A 16,137-nucleotide genomic window follows, 5' to 3' on the forward strand; every position below is an offset into this window, starting at 1 on the left:
ATACAAATCAAGTCCTTTCCTTGTTGATCTTTAATGACAATTTGACATTTTTCTCTCTCTCAATCTGATACTGCCATGTCATCACCTGATCATCTCTCTCTCTCTCTCTCTCTCTCTCTCTCTCTCTCTCTCTCTCTCTCTCTCTCTCTCTCTCTCTCTCTCTCTCTCTCTCTCTCTCTCTCTCTCTCTCTCTCTCTCTCTCTCTCTCTCTCTCTCTCTCTCTCTCTCTCTCTCTCTCTCTCTCTCTCTCTCTCTCTCTCTCTCTCTCTCTCTCTCTCTCTCTCTCTCTCTCAGAGAATGGATTCTCCTCCTGAGTGTGTATTGGCTCTGTCCTGTGAGCCGCCCCAGTCACCCCCTACACTACCATCTCTGGACCACAGTCCCCTGGCCTCCCTTCACTCTTGCTCCCAACTCTCCCCTTTACACAGCCTCCTGGACCTGCCTGTCCCCCTCAGTCCCACAGCCCTGTCCCACACCCCGACCTCCGACACCCCAGACACCACCCCCTACTCCCCCCTCTCCCCCTTCCCCCTCAATCACCACAATGAAGAAGAGGAGGATGAAGAGAGGTTGTCAGGCCCTCTGTCCCCCACCCCAGCCATTGCTCTCTTCCCGGGGGGTCTTCGGGAGGTGTGTAGCCCCTCTCTGGAGAGCTCTCCTCCATCCACTCCGACATCGTCAGCCCCTCTCTCAGGGTTCGGGGCCCTGGAGCTGGCTCTGTCCTCCGGGCAGCAGGGTGCCACCTGTAGTGATGAGCTGGACCTCCAGCTCTTCCATAAGGACGGGGGGAGTCTGTCAGGATCGATTCCTGGGATGGTGGGTGTTTCTGGGGGTGTGGCTGGGCTCAAGTTCCCCTGCTTGGTGTGTGGGAAGAAGTTCCGCTTTCAGAGTATCCTGTCGCTGCACGCCCGCGCTCATAGTCTAGACAGGGACCGCCGCGCCTCAGCTCTGTACCGGACCGGTACCGCGTCCGGTAGCATCATTGGGACGGGGTCCAAGCCACATCTCAAGACCCACCAGAACCACAAGGATGTCGGGCAGAACCACTACAGCCCCCGCCAGAGCCCCCCGCTGTCTGGATCTCTCACCCAGGGCCTTAGAGGGGAGGACAGGGACGGTGAAGCCCTAGAGGAGGCTCTGCAGATGGATCACCAGACCCTCCAGCAGTTCCTGATGGATGACTGCACACAGCTGACCCCTCTGCTGACCGAGGAGGTGCCCCTCTCTCTCTCTCTCACTTCCCCCTACTCCTCCTGCGGCCTGGGTGGTGTGGGTCCCATCATCTTGGAAAAAGCTACCGCTGTCGCAGCGCCCGCGTTCCGCTGCCATGCCTGCAAAGGTAAATTCCGCACCGCCTCGGAGCTGTCTCGCCACGTCCGGATCCTCCACAACCCATACAAGTGCACCCTGTGTCCCTTCTCGGCCAGCCAGGAAGAGCGCCTCGCCGCACACCTCCAGGACTGCCACCCCTCCCTGTCCTCCCTGTCCCTCTCCCCACCTGTGGAACTCCCCACCCTGCCCCCCTACATCCCCAGACACCCTCCTATTGTAACCACCACTACCATCATCGCCACCCCCATTCCAGACGCCCCCCTGCCAACCCCCACTATCACCCCAACCACAGCCCCGGCCCCAGGGGCATCCCCTCTGCCTGCCTTCTGCTGTGAGACATGCGGCCAGCGCTTTACCCAGTCCTGGTTCCTGAAGGGCCACATGAGGAAGCACAAGGACTCTCTGGACCACAAGTGTCAGGTGTGCGGGCGTGGCTTCAAAGAGCCCTGGTTCCTCAAGAACCACATGAAGGTGTGTGACCTAGTGTGTGTGTGTGTGTCAGCATATTCTGTAATAGCAGGTGTCAAACTATTGAAGATGTGTTGTGACTTTTAAACTTTGTTACAGGTGCACCTCAACAAGCTGGGCCTGAAGGCTGGTCTGGTGGGGCAGGTGGCCCCTGGCGCCGGGGCTGAACAAGGAGGGCCCAAAGGCTCAGTCACCAACCAGGGCCTCAACGCTCTCTACTCCAGCCTCCTGCTGGCTCGTGGTGGGGGCGGAGGTGGTGGTGGTGGAGGGGGGAGAGGCGGGCGAGGAAGGGGCGACCGGGACGGCGCCGGAGTCTCTAGTAAATCTGCCATCTTAGGCTACCTGGGGTTGCCTAGCGACGGCGGCGCCAGCTGCATGGAACGACTCCAGGCAGTGGCTCAGGTTGCGGAGATGGGGAACGGTAACGGGGGAGGAGGAAGAGGAGGAGGAGGAAGAGAGACAACAGATGGAGGAGACCAGATAGCCATGTGGCAGTTTGTAGCTCGTAGCCTGGTAGCAGCTCAACAGGCTCAGCAGCAGCAGCACCGAGCCCCATCCAGGAGCACCGTGGTGGGGGAATCTGAGCAGGTCAGGGCCTACCTTGGAGGTCTGGATCCCCGGGAGGAGCCGCCGTCCTCCGGAGCCCCATGGGAGTGCCCCGACTGTGGGAAGCTGTTCCGGAGCCTGCAGCAGGTGGTGGCGCACGCCCGCGTCCACGTCCAGCGGCCCCAGAAGAGCCACGGTCACCCTCCGCGCCACGCCGGGGGAGGAGAGGAGGATGGAGGGGGGAGCCGGGGTGCGGAAGGACGAGGAGGAGGGAGAGGAAGTAGTACTGAAAGAAGACAGGAGTCCAAACTTCAAAGTGGATCTCAGCATCAGCATCAACTAGCAGTCGTCGGAGGGTTCCACTCAGTGATGTCACAGTTCCAAGGTACGGTGACATGACTTCACCCCAACAAAACGTCTCCAATATGTCTTCCGTTTGTTTTACATTTTCATTAGAGAAAAATAGGACTCAAATAAAAAGCTTGTAGAAAGAGTGGGTGAGTGTAGATGCTAGCAACTCAATTAGCTATCAATATCACTCGCTAAATTTCTTCCATTGTCAAATCTCTGATCCGTCTTTCTTATTCTCCCTCCCTTCCTCTCCCTCCCTTTTTCTCCCTCTCTCTCTCCCAATCTATCCTCCATTCTTCCCTCTCTTGCTCTCTCTTTCCCCCTCCCTTCTTCTCTTGCTCTCCCCCTCTTTCTCTCTCTCTTTCTCTGTCCTGTCCTCTCACTCTCTCTCTCCCCCTTCCCCGCCCTCCCCCCATCCTCTCCCTCTCTCTCTCTCTCTCCAGGAGAGAATGGTCTGTCTGGCTCTTCGTCAGGCTCTTCGGTGAGCTCTAGGGAGCGTGTGCGAGGCACGGGGGTGAAAGACTGCCCCTATTGCAGTAAAGCTTTCCGCTCTTCCCATCACCTTAAAGTGCATCTGAGAGTTCACACAGGTGAGCCTGCCACTAGCCCCCCCCCCACCCAACTCACCTAACAATGGCTGGATCTCAAATCAACCCCTAGTCCCTAAACCCTACACTCTAGGGCCTAGGACGCTTATGCGTATCTATCCAACCTAGGGCCTAGGCACTCCTGTAGATCTGAGATGATTGGATAAGATACAGTATAAGCGTTATGGTAATAACTTTATCTCACTTTCTGATTGGCTGTGTGGAAATGTCTCCATATCGCTTCCACCTGTTCAATGAGATCTCAAAATGGCTTAGAAGTAAGGGGCTAGACATCCTTTTGGATTTCAGATAAATAATAACTAACAATACAATCTACTCTAGCACACTAAACTTCAACTAACCTTAACTAACCCTAACCCTATATTGGGGACTTAACATCTAATTAACTGCATACACCATTCATTAAATTCCTACTATTAAAGTTGCTGATTCTTAGACACAATCCTCTGCTCTGTCTGTTCAAATTCATTTGGTAAATAATTATACTTCAGTAAATTGCCACTAGCAGTATTTACTTTCAACACTTCCGTTTGAGTCTGATGGGGTATTACATGGAACGTCCTCCTTGTCACTCTAGTAGGGGCTCCCGAGTGGTGCAGCGGTCTAAGACACTGCATCTCAGTGTAAGAGGTGTCACTGCAGTCCATGGGTTGAATCCAGGCTGCATCACATCTGGCTGTGATCAGGAGTCCGATAGAGCAGGGCGCGCAAAATTGTCCCAGTGTCGCCGGGGTAGGCCGTCATTGTAAATAAGAATTTGTTCAAAACTGACTTGCCTAGTTAAGTACAATTGAAGCCAGTCAGGGTTCTAGATTGTGATGGAGTACCTCCATCTGTTGTTTGAAATGTGTAACTACAACCTCATTTAATACTTTAATATCCATATAGTCTCCTCTCATGTACTCTATTGGTACTATTTTAATGAACCTAATGCAATGGTCAATCGAAGCGCTGGGCGGTAGCTCTATAGGTTCGGGGGTGTGTAAGAAATATATTTTTTATTTTCACAAAGCACAATTATCGGCGCAGATGCTGGTGTTGCCGCGAAAGGGTTGTGCTTTTCATGAGATAACAAGTGTTGTGGGTGTGTCGAGGCCTTGCCGATTAGAAAGTGCTCCATGGCTGAATATGTGGTTGCTTCAAGTTGTGTATTCACGATCTTTTACATATTGACTTGGAATCAACTCTAATTCCAATGTTAGTCCATTATAGTTAGTTAAACAGCTTACAGACAAAATTGCAAAATGTAGACCTATCCCGTCTTTGCTAAATATGTTATTTTGAATCTGTTTGCAGTCCACATTGTTCTAAGTATTTGCATGACTTCAATGTGGATATATATTTTCAATATATAATTTGATTTACACAACATGCCTACCACTTTGAAGATGCAAAATATTTTTTCTTGTGAAACAAACAAGAAATAATACAAAAAAACTGAAAACTTGAGCGTGCATAACTGTTCACCCCCCCAAAGTCAAAACATTGTAGAGCCACCTTTTGCAGCAATTACAGCTGCAAGTCTCTATAAACTTGGCACATCGAGCCACTGGGATTTTTGCCCATACTTCAAGGCAAAACTGCTCCAGCTCCTTCAAGTTGGATGGGTTTTGCTGGTGTACAGCAATCTTTAAGTCATACCACAGAATCTCAATTGGATTTTTCTATTTATTCAACTAGGCAAGTCAGTTAAGAACAAATTCTTATTTTCAATGATGGCCTAGGAACAGTGGGTTAACTGCCTTGTTCAGGGGCAGAAAGACAGATTTTGACCTTGTCAGCTCGAGGATTCAATCTCGCAACCTTTCAGTTTATTAGTCCAACACTCTAACCACTAGGCTACCGGCCACCCCAAAGCCCAGAATGAGGTCTGGACTTTGACTAGGCCATTCCAAGACATTTAAATGTTTCCCCTTAAACCACTCGAGTGTTGCTTTAGTAGTATGCTTCAGGTCATTGTCATGCTGGAAGGTGAACCTCCGTCCCAGTCTCAAATCTCTGGAAGACTGAAACAGAATTCCCTCAAGAATTTCCCTGTATTTAGCGTCATCCATCGTTCCTTCAATTCTGACCAGTTTCCCAGTCCCTGTCAATGAAAAACATCCCCACAGCATGATGCTGCCACCACCATGCTTCACTGTGGGGATGGTGTTCTCTGGGTGATGAGAGGTGTTGGGTTTGCGCCAGACATAGCGTTTTCCTTGATTGACAAAAATTCTAAATTTTATTCTCATCTGACTAGAGTACCTTCCATATGTTTGGGAGTCTACCACATGCCTTTTGGCGAACACCAAACGTGTTTGATTATTTTTGTCTTTAAGTGGTCTTTTTTCTGGCCACTTTTCCGTAAAGCCCAGCTCTGTGGAGTGTTCCAAGGGGGATGAAGGTAGGCTAGTGGTTAAAGTGTTGGGCCAGTAACTGAAAGGTTGCTAGATCAAATCCCTGAGCTGACAATGTAAAAATCTGCTGTTCTGCCCCTGAACAAGGCAGTTATCCCACTGTTCCTAAGCAGTCATTGTAAATAAGATGTTGTTCTTAACTGACTTGCCTAGTTAAATAAAGGTTAAACAAAAGTCAAAAGCTGGATAGGCTGTTTTTCTGCTGTCGAGATTCAGGACATAACCAACTGTGTTACCACTAGAACCAGCTTTTGGTTGGGCTTAAAATATCTCTACCAACCCTGCCTGAAATTAGCACTTTGGATCATGTGTTTAAGGACACGCCTAAAATATTTCCTCCCATCTGAGAGCAAGAGTGCTGACATAAGACAGGTAAATTGTCAAACCTGGCGTTAGGGCTGGAAAATGCCAGTGCATCAGTTTTTACATGACGAAATTGCAAACTAACGTGCATTTGACACTAGTGTCACCTTAACGGCAGCCAAAAATAGTGCCCTAAAGCAGAGATCCGGGCTTCAAGGTCCGCAGAATTGTTGTTTTTCCTTTCTCTATGGAAAGAAACAGACTGTCCATAGTGAAGTTTGGGAAAATGCCAGATGGGCTGCTCCATCTTTAGTTCAGTGGTCTTTTCTAAATGTGGGTTTTTGAGCAGAATTATAATTATACAAACGTTACTACCCATCTACTGACATTCCTCCATTGTACCATTGCCCTGATAACCACAACTTGTTTATGTATCTCTTTCAGGGGAGAGACCGTATAAATGTCCCCACTGTGACTACGCTGGCACCCAGTCAGGCTCTCTAAAGTACCACCTCCAGAGGCACCACAGAGAACAGAGGAACACCATGGGAGCCTCTTCATCCGCCGCCTCCTCCCCAGGCCTCACCATCGCCTCCCTGGGCAGAGGGGGAGCTCCACAGGGGGAGGGGAGGGAGGGGATGTCCAAGCAGCGCCGGCCCCAGAGCCTCAACCACAGCTCGGCCACCAGAGGCCCGGCGGAGACGCCTTCCTCCAGGCACAATCAGCACCAGCCCTGGATCCTGGGCCTCCCCGAGCAGAGAGACAGGGAACACGCGAAGGCCATGGCGGGACTGAGAGAGGCAGATCTGGAGAGCCAGTACCGGTATCTGTCCGGGGTGATGGGGGCTTTGTACCAGGGAGGGATGGAGGGAGGGTGGACGGGGGAGTCACCAACGTCCACCCCCACCCCAACCCCGTCAAAGGCGCCCAAAGTGTCCCGCCGCAAACCGCTCACCACCAGCCGTATGGTGCCAGCTAATGGGAGGGAGCGGAAGGGAGGGGGGTCAGCTCCTCGGGGTTCCCAGGAAGGAGGGTTGTTGTCCCAGCCCCTGGACCTCTCCCGCCGCCCCTCCCCTGGGCTCGGAGGTCTGGAGGAGGATGGAGTACCAGGAGGAGGTGGAGGATCAGGGGATACCCTCAACCAGTGCCTGTTCTGTCCCTTCCGCACCTCCTCGGCCGAGCTCATGGCCATGCACCTCCAGGTCAACCACACCAGCAAGTCCAGGCGTAAGAGGAGGGCCCCCATCCCCAGCGCCCTGGGTGACCACGGGCCCCAGAGGCCTCCCCAACCCCGGGCCGACCCCAACCCCCTGGCCCTGTGGAGGTAAGAGATGCTTTTAGTAGACACTCTTATCCAGAGCAACTTATAATCTTTGCATAGGAAAAAACACAGTCCGCAAGTAGACTCTTCTACTTATGACGTGTATGACATGGTTAACACTTCCTAAAGTTGATCCTGTCCTATCCTAGGTATCTGAGCGAGGCCGAAGACCGGGCCCCCCTGGAGGAGTGGGCCTCATCCAGGATGGAGAGGGGGACGGAGAATGGCCTCACACTAGAGGAAGGGGACCTCGAGGGTCGCTACGACCACCACCACCCCCAGGCTTCTAACCGGGCCTCCACCACAATCAGGAACACACAGAGTGGCCTCGACGGTAGTAGGAAGTTGGATGAGGAAGAGGAGGAAGAAGAGGAAGACGAGGAAGAAGAGGAGGATTTGGAAGGGGAGAGCAGTAGTCCTGGGGATTCTCCTAGAGAGCATGGGATGAGGATGTCTCTAACCATGTCACCTCCCCTCGGCTCTGACCGTCTAACCAGAGGGGAGGAAGGAGTGATGGGGGACTAAACAACAACAACAATGTCATCCTGCAGAGAGAAGGGAAAAAGCGGTTCAACTAGACAGGAAGGAAGTTGTTTTGGGGTCATAGGTTGGAGGTCTAGGTCATATCACTTCTTTTACATAGTTCAAGGTCATTGTCAAGGTCACGACCCCTGACCCTTGACTTTCAAGGGCCACGGACTGAGAACCATGTCCATGGAGAGGGTCATGTAAACAACAGCTCCTTAGGAACACTTAGGAACCCCTTTTAAACATCTTCCATTTTTATCTCTCTTCTTTTAATATTTACATCCCGGGAGTTCAGTGCAGTCCTCTCCATTTCTCAACCAACCACAACCCCCCTTGTACAAACACACAGTACAGTGTAGGACTTTTGAGGCCTTCTCTTCTATATTTCACCGTTTCCTGCTTTCCAGTCCATCTCCTACCAAGAGGGCTAATTGTGATGATTTGATCGAGATTGTCCTCTTGCTGCTGTGAGTCTTAATATTAGTATGTGGGCAAAAAGAAACTGTGACATTCTACTATTCCAGAGAACACAAAAAGGATTTTATCAGACCTTATACTTAATGTTTTGAGAATAATAATACTTATAAGAGTAACGTTGTTGATTAGTTATACAACCCACCGCTGTGAATGGAGGAAATCTTTAGCAGAACAAGTGTCAAAATAAGCCAAACTTCATCACAACTGCCAATAAGATACCACTTCTTGACACTTTCAAGGTCATATTATGGTCTGTTCAAGAGCACCGATTCGGAACTGCGGTTCAACCGGAACCATTCAAGCTGTCAACTCAAGCTAAGCTTTCCAGCTGTCTGCAACAACAACAAAAAACACAACAGGAGCAACTTTTTAACAGACAACTATTGACATGACAATGATCAAGGACAAGATGATCCTGGACCCTGTTATCACTGCCTCTCATTGGTCGGATGGCTGTTCCGAGGTCACCACGGGAACAGAGGAGCAGTTAGTCATTTCCTGTTTTCCCCTCAGTTTAGTGCCTGTCTATGTATGGTATGTCGTCAAGGGAGATCTACAGTATAGACCAGTGTTTCTGGGCTCTTATAGAACAATGATATCTGAGTATACAGTATAAAGCTAAAGTATATATGTTTAAAAAATGGTTCTAGGGTATTGTGAATAGAAAGCTGTAGTGGTATACAAGGTGGTGTGGATCTGTCTCTCGTTACAAGAGACCGATAGCATCTCTCTGTGGCTTCTGTGAAAAGAAAAAGATAAAGCACTTAGTTGATGATGATGAAACAATAGATATACATATGAATCAAAAGAGGTCAAGGTGAAAGGTCAAGAAGTGAACATGTAGGTGAAAGGTCAGAGGTCAGTGTTTACAGCAGAAATGCCAGCGTGTTCAGAGTCGGACGTGGGGTAACGGTTATTTCTTACGTTGTCGTGGTGACCAACTGACCACTGAACAAACAGAAGACTGTTTTGGGGGACACGGGACCGACAGACAGACGGACTGTGCATCCCGAACACAATCAGCTGACACGTCTGGTCAGGTGACCAAGGCGCCACGACCGTGTCACACTCTTTCATTTCATTCCTTTTACCAGAAAAAGAAAAAAAACAAGGGGGAGGAAAAATGGAGGAGAGAAAAGAGTAAGTTCCCTCACAGAGCGGGGGACTGAAGCTGAGAAAGGAAACTGTTGTACTCTTGGGGTACGCCGTCTTTTAGATGACTAGATTCATTTCTTTTTAAGAGAAGAAGAAGAACAGTAGAAAAGAGTAAGCATTAAAAAAAACTAACAAATCCATAGATACATTCCGGTAGAATGTGTGTGTAGCTTTTGTAAAGACAACAAGATAAGAAAAAAATAAGAAAAAAATCCCTTTGTTTATTTTCATTTCAAGAAGAGAAGCTTACAGAGAAGGTTATGAATATAGGTAATAATAATAAATATAAGGCTTGTTGTTGTGAGGAAAACACTAGTTGGAATGTCTGTCTATCAGGGTTAGGGTCAATTCCATCTCAATTCCAGTCAATTCAGAAAGTCAACCCTATTCCAATTCCAAATTTTCCCCATTGAAGAGAATTGGAATTTCCGTGTACTTCCTGAATTGACTGGAATTTAAATGGAATTGACCCCAAACCTGCTGTCTATAAAGAGCACTGTGCAAGGTTTATAATTTCCCAAAGTAGTCATTTTTATTTTGACTTTATCGATAGACCAAACCTATATCTTATGAAAATGTAATGAGTCACATTCTGTTGGAGTAAAAAGCTGCCGTTTCCATCCCCTCGCCCCGATCAATCAATCAATCAATCAATCAATCAATCAATCAATCAATCAATCAATCAATAATCCAATCAAAACTTTATTCTCATGTTATTATTAAGTGCTTGTATGAGATTCAAGTTTACATCACAAAATATAATTTGATATCAAAATATGAACCTATTTCTAGTATCACATGGTATTGTCTTAGAGCATCATACCACACTGTTCTGCACACAGTGAACATGCAAATATCTTATAATAAAAAAATAATGAATCCCTACTTATGATTGTAAACATCACTAAACTATTTGATTGGATAAGCCTGCCTTCTCGCCCTCTTTGCCCAATGGTTGACGGCGAGAGCCTGGGATCGGAACCGCAGCCTTACTTTTGGTTCACGTGCATTATGTGTTTTACTTCTATCCTCATTAGAGCGCCTTATATGAGTTTAGAAGTTCTCTAAGTGGTGTTTCCTTAAAGACAGGCTACATCCATAACTGCACCCTATTCTCTATATAGTCTGTTACTTTTAACCAGGACCATTGAGCCCCGGTCAAAACTAGTGCTAAGCACCCTGATCGAAAGTAGTGTACTATTTAGGGAATAGAGTGCCCATTTGGATGTAGACTGTAGTGTCAAAGCCACCGTGCCTTCTGTGTCAAGCACTTCCTGGATTTGGTATTTTGTAAGCTCACCAAAAGCACTTAGCCCACATCTCTCTCTCTCTCTCTCTCTCTCTCTCTCTCTCTCTCTCTCTCTCTCTCTCTCTCTCTCTCTCTCTCCCCCTCTCTCTCTCTCTCTCTCTCTCTCTCTCTCCCCCTCTCTCTCTCTCTCTCTCTCTCTCTCTCTCTCTCTCTCTCTCTCTCTCTCTCCCTCCCTCTCTCTCTCTCTCTCTCTCTCTCTCTCTCTCTCTCTCTCTCTCTCTCTCTCTCTCTCTCTCTCTCTCTCTCTCTCTCTCTCTCTCTCTCTCTCTCTCTCTCTCTCTCTCTCTCTCTCTCTCTCTCATCCTCTTTGTGACCTTCCAATTTTGTTCTGTCCAGTCGCTCCCCCCTTTCAATCCCTTCGTAACCTCTCTTTCTCTTCTTCCTCGCTTCTGTAACCTGTCACTCTCTCTCTTCTTCCTCGCTCCTGTAACCTGTCACTCTCTCTTCTTCCTCGCTTCTGTAACCTGTCACTCTATCTTCTTCCTCGCTTCTGTAACCTGTCACTCTCTCTCTTCTTCCTCGCTCCTGTAACCTGTCACTCTCTCTCTTCTTCCTCGCTTCTGTAACCTGTCACTCTATCTTCTTCCTCGCTTCTGTAACCTGTCACTCACTCTTCTTCCTCGCTTCTGTAACCTGTCACTCTCTCTCTTCTTCCTCGCTTTTGTAACCTGTCACTCTCTATCTTCTTCCTCGCTTCTGTAACCTGTCACTCTCTCTCTTCTTCCTCGCTTCTGTAACCTGTCACTCTCTCTTCTTACTCGCTTCTGTAACCTGTCACTCTCTCTCTTCTTCCTCGCTTCTGTAACCTGTCACTCTCTCTCTTCTTCCTCGCTTCTGTAACCTGTCACTCTCTCTCTCTCTTCCTCTCTTCTGTAACCTGTCACTCTCTCTTCTCTACCTCCCTTCTGTGACCTCTCTTTCTTTTCTTCCACTCTTTCACAACCTGTCACTCTCTCTTCCTCTCTTCTGTAACCTGTCACTCTCTCTCTCTCTGTGGCACCATTAGAAGGTGATGATGTGTACTATCTGGTATTGAGGCCTTTTATTATTAGATTTGTATTGTCAGTTTGTGTGATGTCCGTACGTTTGTTTGACATTTGATGCCTGATGAGATGGAGTAACATGATGAGATGGAGTCTTCTTCTTATAATTATTATTATTATTGATTTGGCATTATTATGGAGAAGAAAGAAAGAAAAACAGAAAAACATGTGTTGTTTAATGTTGTACAGAACATTATAGCACTAGAGATGTTGTGTTTTTAAAAAGAGAGCAGAAACCCAAGTGCTAGTCCCGCCCACTCCTCCCTCCCATTGGCAGATAGGACAAATGCCCTGCCAACGATAGGAGAAGTGACCTAAAGGTAACTGACTTGCCATCAAACTGACAAACATGTTCGATCCAATGAATCTAATCTACATCGTACTCTCAAATTACCCACAGAATATGTCATATTTTTATGTAAATGCTTTAACCAGTCAGTTAAGAACAAATTCTTCTTTACAATGACGGCCTACCCCAGTGATGCTGGGCCAATTGTGCGTCGCCCTATGGTACTCCCAATCACGGCCAGTTGTAAAACAGTCTGGATCGAACCAAAGTCTGTAGTGACGCCTCTAGCACTGAGATGCAGTGTCTTAGACCACTGCGCCAATTTGGAGCACTATATATAATGTGATAATATGAATGTCCCAGACAGGCAACAGGCAATCTTAAATATTTCCTCAATTGCTTTTTGCACTGAAAAATCTCCCTGAAACATGCTTGAAATCTTTTAATTGGTGCCTAGCTACACTCACCGGACAGTTTATTAGGTACACCTATCTAGCACCAGTTCGGACCCCCCTTTTCCTCCAGAACAGACTAAATTCTTGGGTCATTCTACAAGGTGTCGGAAACGTTCCACAGGAGATTGGTCCATGCTGACACGATGGCATCACGCAGTAGCTGCAGATTGGACAGCGGTACAGCCTGTTCCTTCTCATCCCAAATATGTTCTGTTGGGTTGAGGTCTGGGGACTGCGCAGGCCACTCAAATACAACTCACTGTCATGTTCCAGGCAATCTTTTTCCACTCCTCAATTGTCCAGAGTTGGTGATCGCGTGATCACTGGAGCCGTTTCTTGTTTTTAGCTGATAGGAGTGGAACCCTGGGTGGTCGTCTGCTGCAGTAGCCCATCCGTGACAAGAATCAATGAGTTGTGCGTTCCGAGATGTCGTTCTGCACATCACTGTTGTACTGCGCCGTTATTTGTCTGTTTTTGGCCCGCCCGTTAGCCTGCACGATTCTTGCCGTTCGCCTTCGACCTCTCATCAACGAGCTTTTTTCGCCCACAGGACTGCCGCTGACTGGATGTTTTTTGTTTGTAGCACCATTCTCAGTAAACCCTCGACACTGTCATGCCTGAAAAGCCCAGGACGGCAGCCGTTTCTGAGATACTGGATCTGGCACGACGATCATACCACACTCAAAGTTGCTTAGGTCACTCGTTTTGCCCATTCTAACATTCAATCAAACAGTAACTGAATGCCTTGGTGCCTGTCTGCCTGCTTTATATAGCAAGACATTGCCACATGATTCACTGTCTAGGAGCAATCCATTTTCGTGAATGGGGTGGTGTACCTAATAAACTGTCCGGTTAGTGTATATTGTTGACCCTTAATTTCTTAGTTGGTTTTTCAAAGAAACAAACTACAGGGGTGTGTGAGGGCATCCTATAGTGATAGGTTGTGTCCCAAATGGCACCGTATTCCCTATTAAATGCCCTGGTTTTGACCAGGGCCATAGGGCTCTGGTCCAAAGCAGTGCACTATAGGGTGCCATTTGGTCCAATACCACTGTCTGTTGGAGAGGTGGAGGGAAGTGCTGGGTTTGGGCTCTTGTGTAGATGACTGCCATTGCAGTGAGGGAAAAATGTACCTAACATAGTAGTAACTAATAATATGAGTTTGTGGACAGATTAAAAAAATAAACATTAGAGATGAATAAACGCAAAGAAAAACAAGGTTTGACGATTTCTTTTTGTGAGTCCTGTGTCATTCTCTAATGCTCTCTTACAGTGTTTTTATTTCAAAGTCAGTACCTGAGAAGGATTGAAGGGGGACAGAGGTAAAGAAAAAGACAGAACACTCCATAGGAAAGAAAGAAACCTTGAGAGGAACCAGGGCCCGTATCCACAAAACCTCTCAGAGTCAGAGCACTGATCTAGGATCAGTTCTTCCTTTTGGATCATAATGAATAATAGATATTATATGTATCACACGTAGGATATGAACCTGGGTTCATCACTAGTTAAATTCGTAGGCGGGGCTACCTCATCACATGACCCTGACCGAATTAAGTGTGTTACATAAAAACAGATCCTATATCAGCAGTCCTACTCTCAGATGCATTCAATTATATGTAGGGTTACAACATAAGATTAAAGCTGCAAGCAGCATTGCCGGGGTTCAGCTGTGTGCCCAATGTGCCACCATTAGGACAAGTTGGACACATTGCCCTAGTACGAGTTACTTCTGTACTATTTAACATGCTTGCCAAATATCAGAAGTCAAAATCAAACTGATCATGCAATATTGTTTGCTTTTTATGTATTTTGGACCATTTTCAATGATGTTGACTACTTTAAACATCTTCTCCAGAACCGCTGGACCGATCGGAACCAAATTTGGTATATAGCATCTATGAATTTGGTATATGGCATCACCATTTTCCAAAACTCTAGCTGAAAAAGTATGGCCGCTATGAGGCAATGAGCTTGAATAAATGGTTTTACCTGTCCAACAGCTCCACAATGTGGACAAACACAACAATATTTTACAGGTTAGCTAGACTATCCTTGAACATGTGTGCCAAATTTCATCACTTTGAGTCAAACAGATCAAGAGATATAAAAATGTGCCCGTTATAGCGCCACCTTGTGGTCAATATGAATGTGCTGAGCTATGTTCACTCTTCACAGTGTTTGGAACATGTGTACCAAGTTTTGTTACAATACAAATATCTGTGACTGATTTATATGCATTTATGTGACAAACCACGCCCACGTGAATGTTTATTGGTCCGTTGCGGCCATGTTGTTTGATGTACTAGCCTGGGTTATAGTGTGTTAACAGACCTTGGTCCATAGATGCCATATATCAAGTTTTGCAAAGATCAGTCATTCGGTGCCAGAGTAGCGTTTGAAGTGTTTTTGACAACATTCAAAATGATGGAGAATCCATCAGGGCGGACTTTATGGGTTCTTGAGGCAAATTTGTTCAATGTGCGGAAACGGAGCTATGGACAAAATTTCATGAATCTAGGTCAAACGGGGCGCAGAGGCTGATCTTTCAAAGTTTGCATTTTTTATTGCTTGTTAAAGCGACACCATGTGGCCAATTGGCATGATATTGCATGAGAGGGTGTGACCCTTGGGACTTTACCATGTTGCTAAATTGCACAATCCTGGGCCTTTTCATCTCACTGGAATTAGCTTTTTTCCCACCGAAACGGCAGAAAAAATGAACATATTAATAACAATAATCAACTGGACCGCTGGACCGATCTGAACCAAATTCGGTATATAGCATCAAAAACACAATTTTCCAAAACTCTAGCTGAAACAATATGGCCACTATGGAGCAATGAGCTTGCATGAATAACAATAATGAACGGCAACAAATACGACAGGGTTTCACCAGCTTTGCTGCTGAGCCCCTAATTAACACACCAGATTAGAACTTGATGGGACTTCACCATGCCTTCACTAAAGGATTACGACATCCATGTGACTGTACACTGTTGAACCATCATAGTGCAGTGTGCCATGATACATGATGTTATCATATGAGAGTGTCTAGTCATACTGGCCTATAACAGTGTTGGAGTACCGGAGGACATCAAGACCAGTCAGTACATTAGAGACATTTGTTTTGTATTTAAGCAACACTTTAAATGTGTACATGACACTGCAACAAAATGTCCCCATGGGGACAATAAAGTCAGTAAGTAAGTAAGACAATTTTTTGCAAATTGGCACTCCACCCTTCACCTCTCGACAACTTGGGCGACATCCAAAATGGCACCATATTCCCTAATTAGTGCACTACTTTTGAACAGGGCTCATGGGGCTCTTGTCTATAGCACTATATGGTGCCATTTGGCATGCACGCCTTGACTGTAAAAATAGACGGTGGAGCTCTATCGTCCTCTAGTGGGTATAACAGGCACATCTAGATTCTCAGGTATCATTAATGTGATTCTGTGACTGGGGGAGTATGAATGTGATTATGATAGAGGGGGGCCACTGTCTGTTTTCCTGGCTGATACAATTACAAAATCGTAAGGAAAATGTGTGG

General features: G+C 47.0%; 1 protein-coding gene across 1 annotated transcript; it reads left to right on the plus strand.

Moving 5' to 3' along the window:
- Positions 1–297: 297 nt before the first annotated feature.
- Positions 298–10,865, plus strand: LOC120030488 (zinc finger protein 219-like). The gene is made up of 6 exons (XM_038975897.1): positions 298–1,475; positions 1,536–1,803; positions 1,900–2,731; positions 3,141–3,287; positions 6,452–7,331; positions 7,478–10,865. The coding sequence occupies exons 1-6, from the start codon at positions 298–300 to the stop codon at positions 7,851–7,853; spliced, it is 3,681 nt and encodes a 1,226-aa protein (XP_038831825.1). The 3' UTR covers positions 7,854–10,865.
- Positions 10,866–16,137: the final 5,272 nt, after the last annotated feature.

The sequence above is a fragment of the Salvelinus namaycush genome, chromosome 36 (genome assembly GCF_016432855.1).
Source record: "Salvelinus namaycush isolate Seneca chromosome 36, SaNama_1.0, whole genome shotgun sequence".
In the NCBI taxonomy this organism is placed as follows: Eukaryota; Metazoa; Chordata; class Actinopteri; order Salmoniformes; family Salmonidae; genus Salvelinus; species Salvelinus namaycush.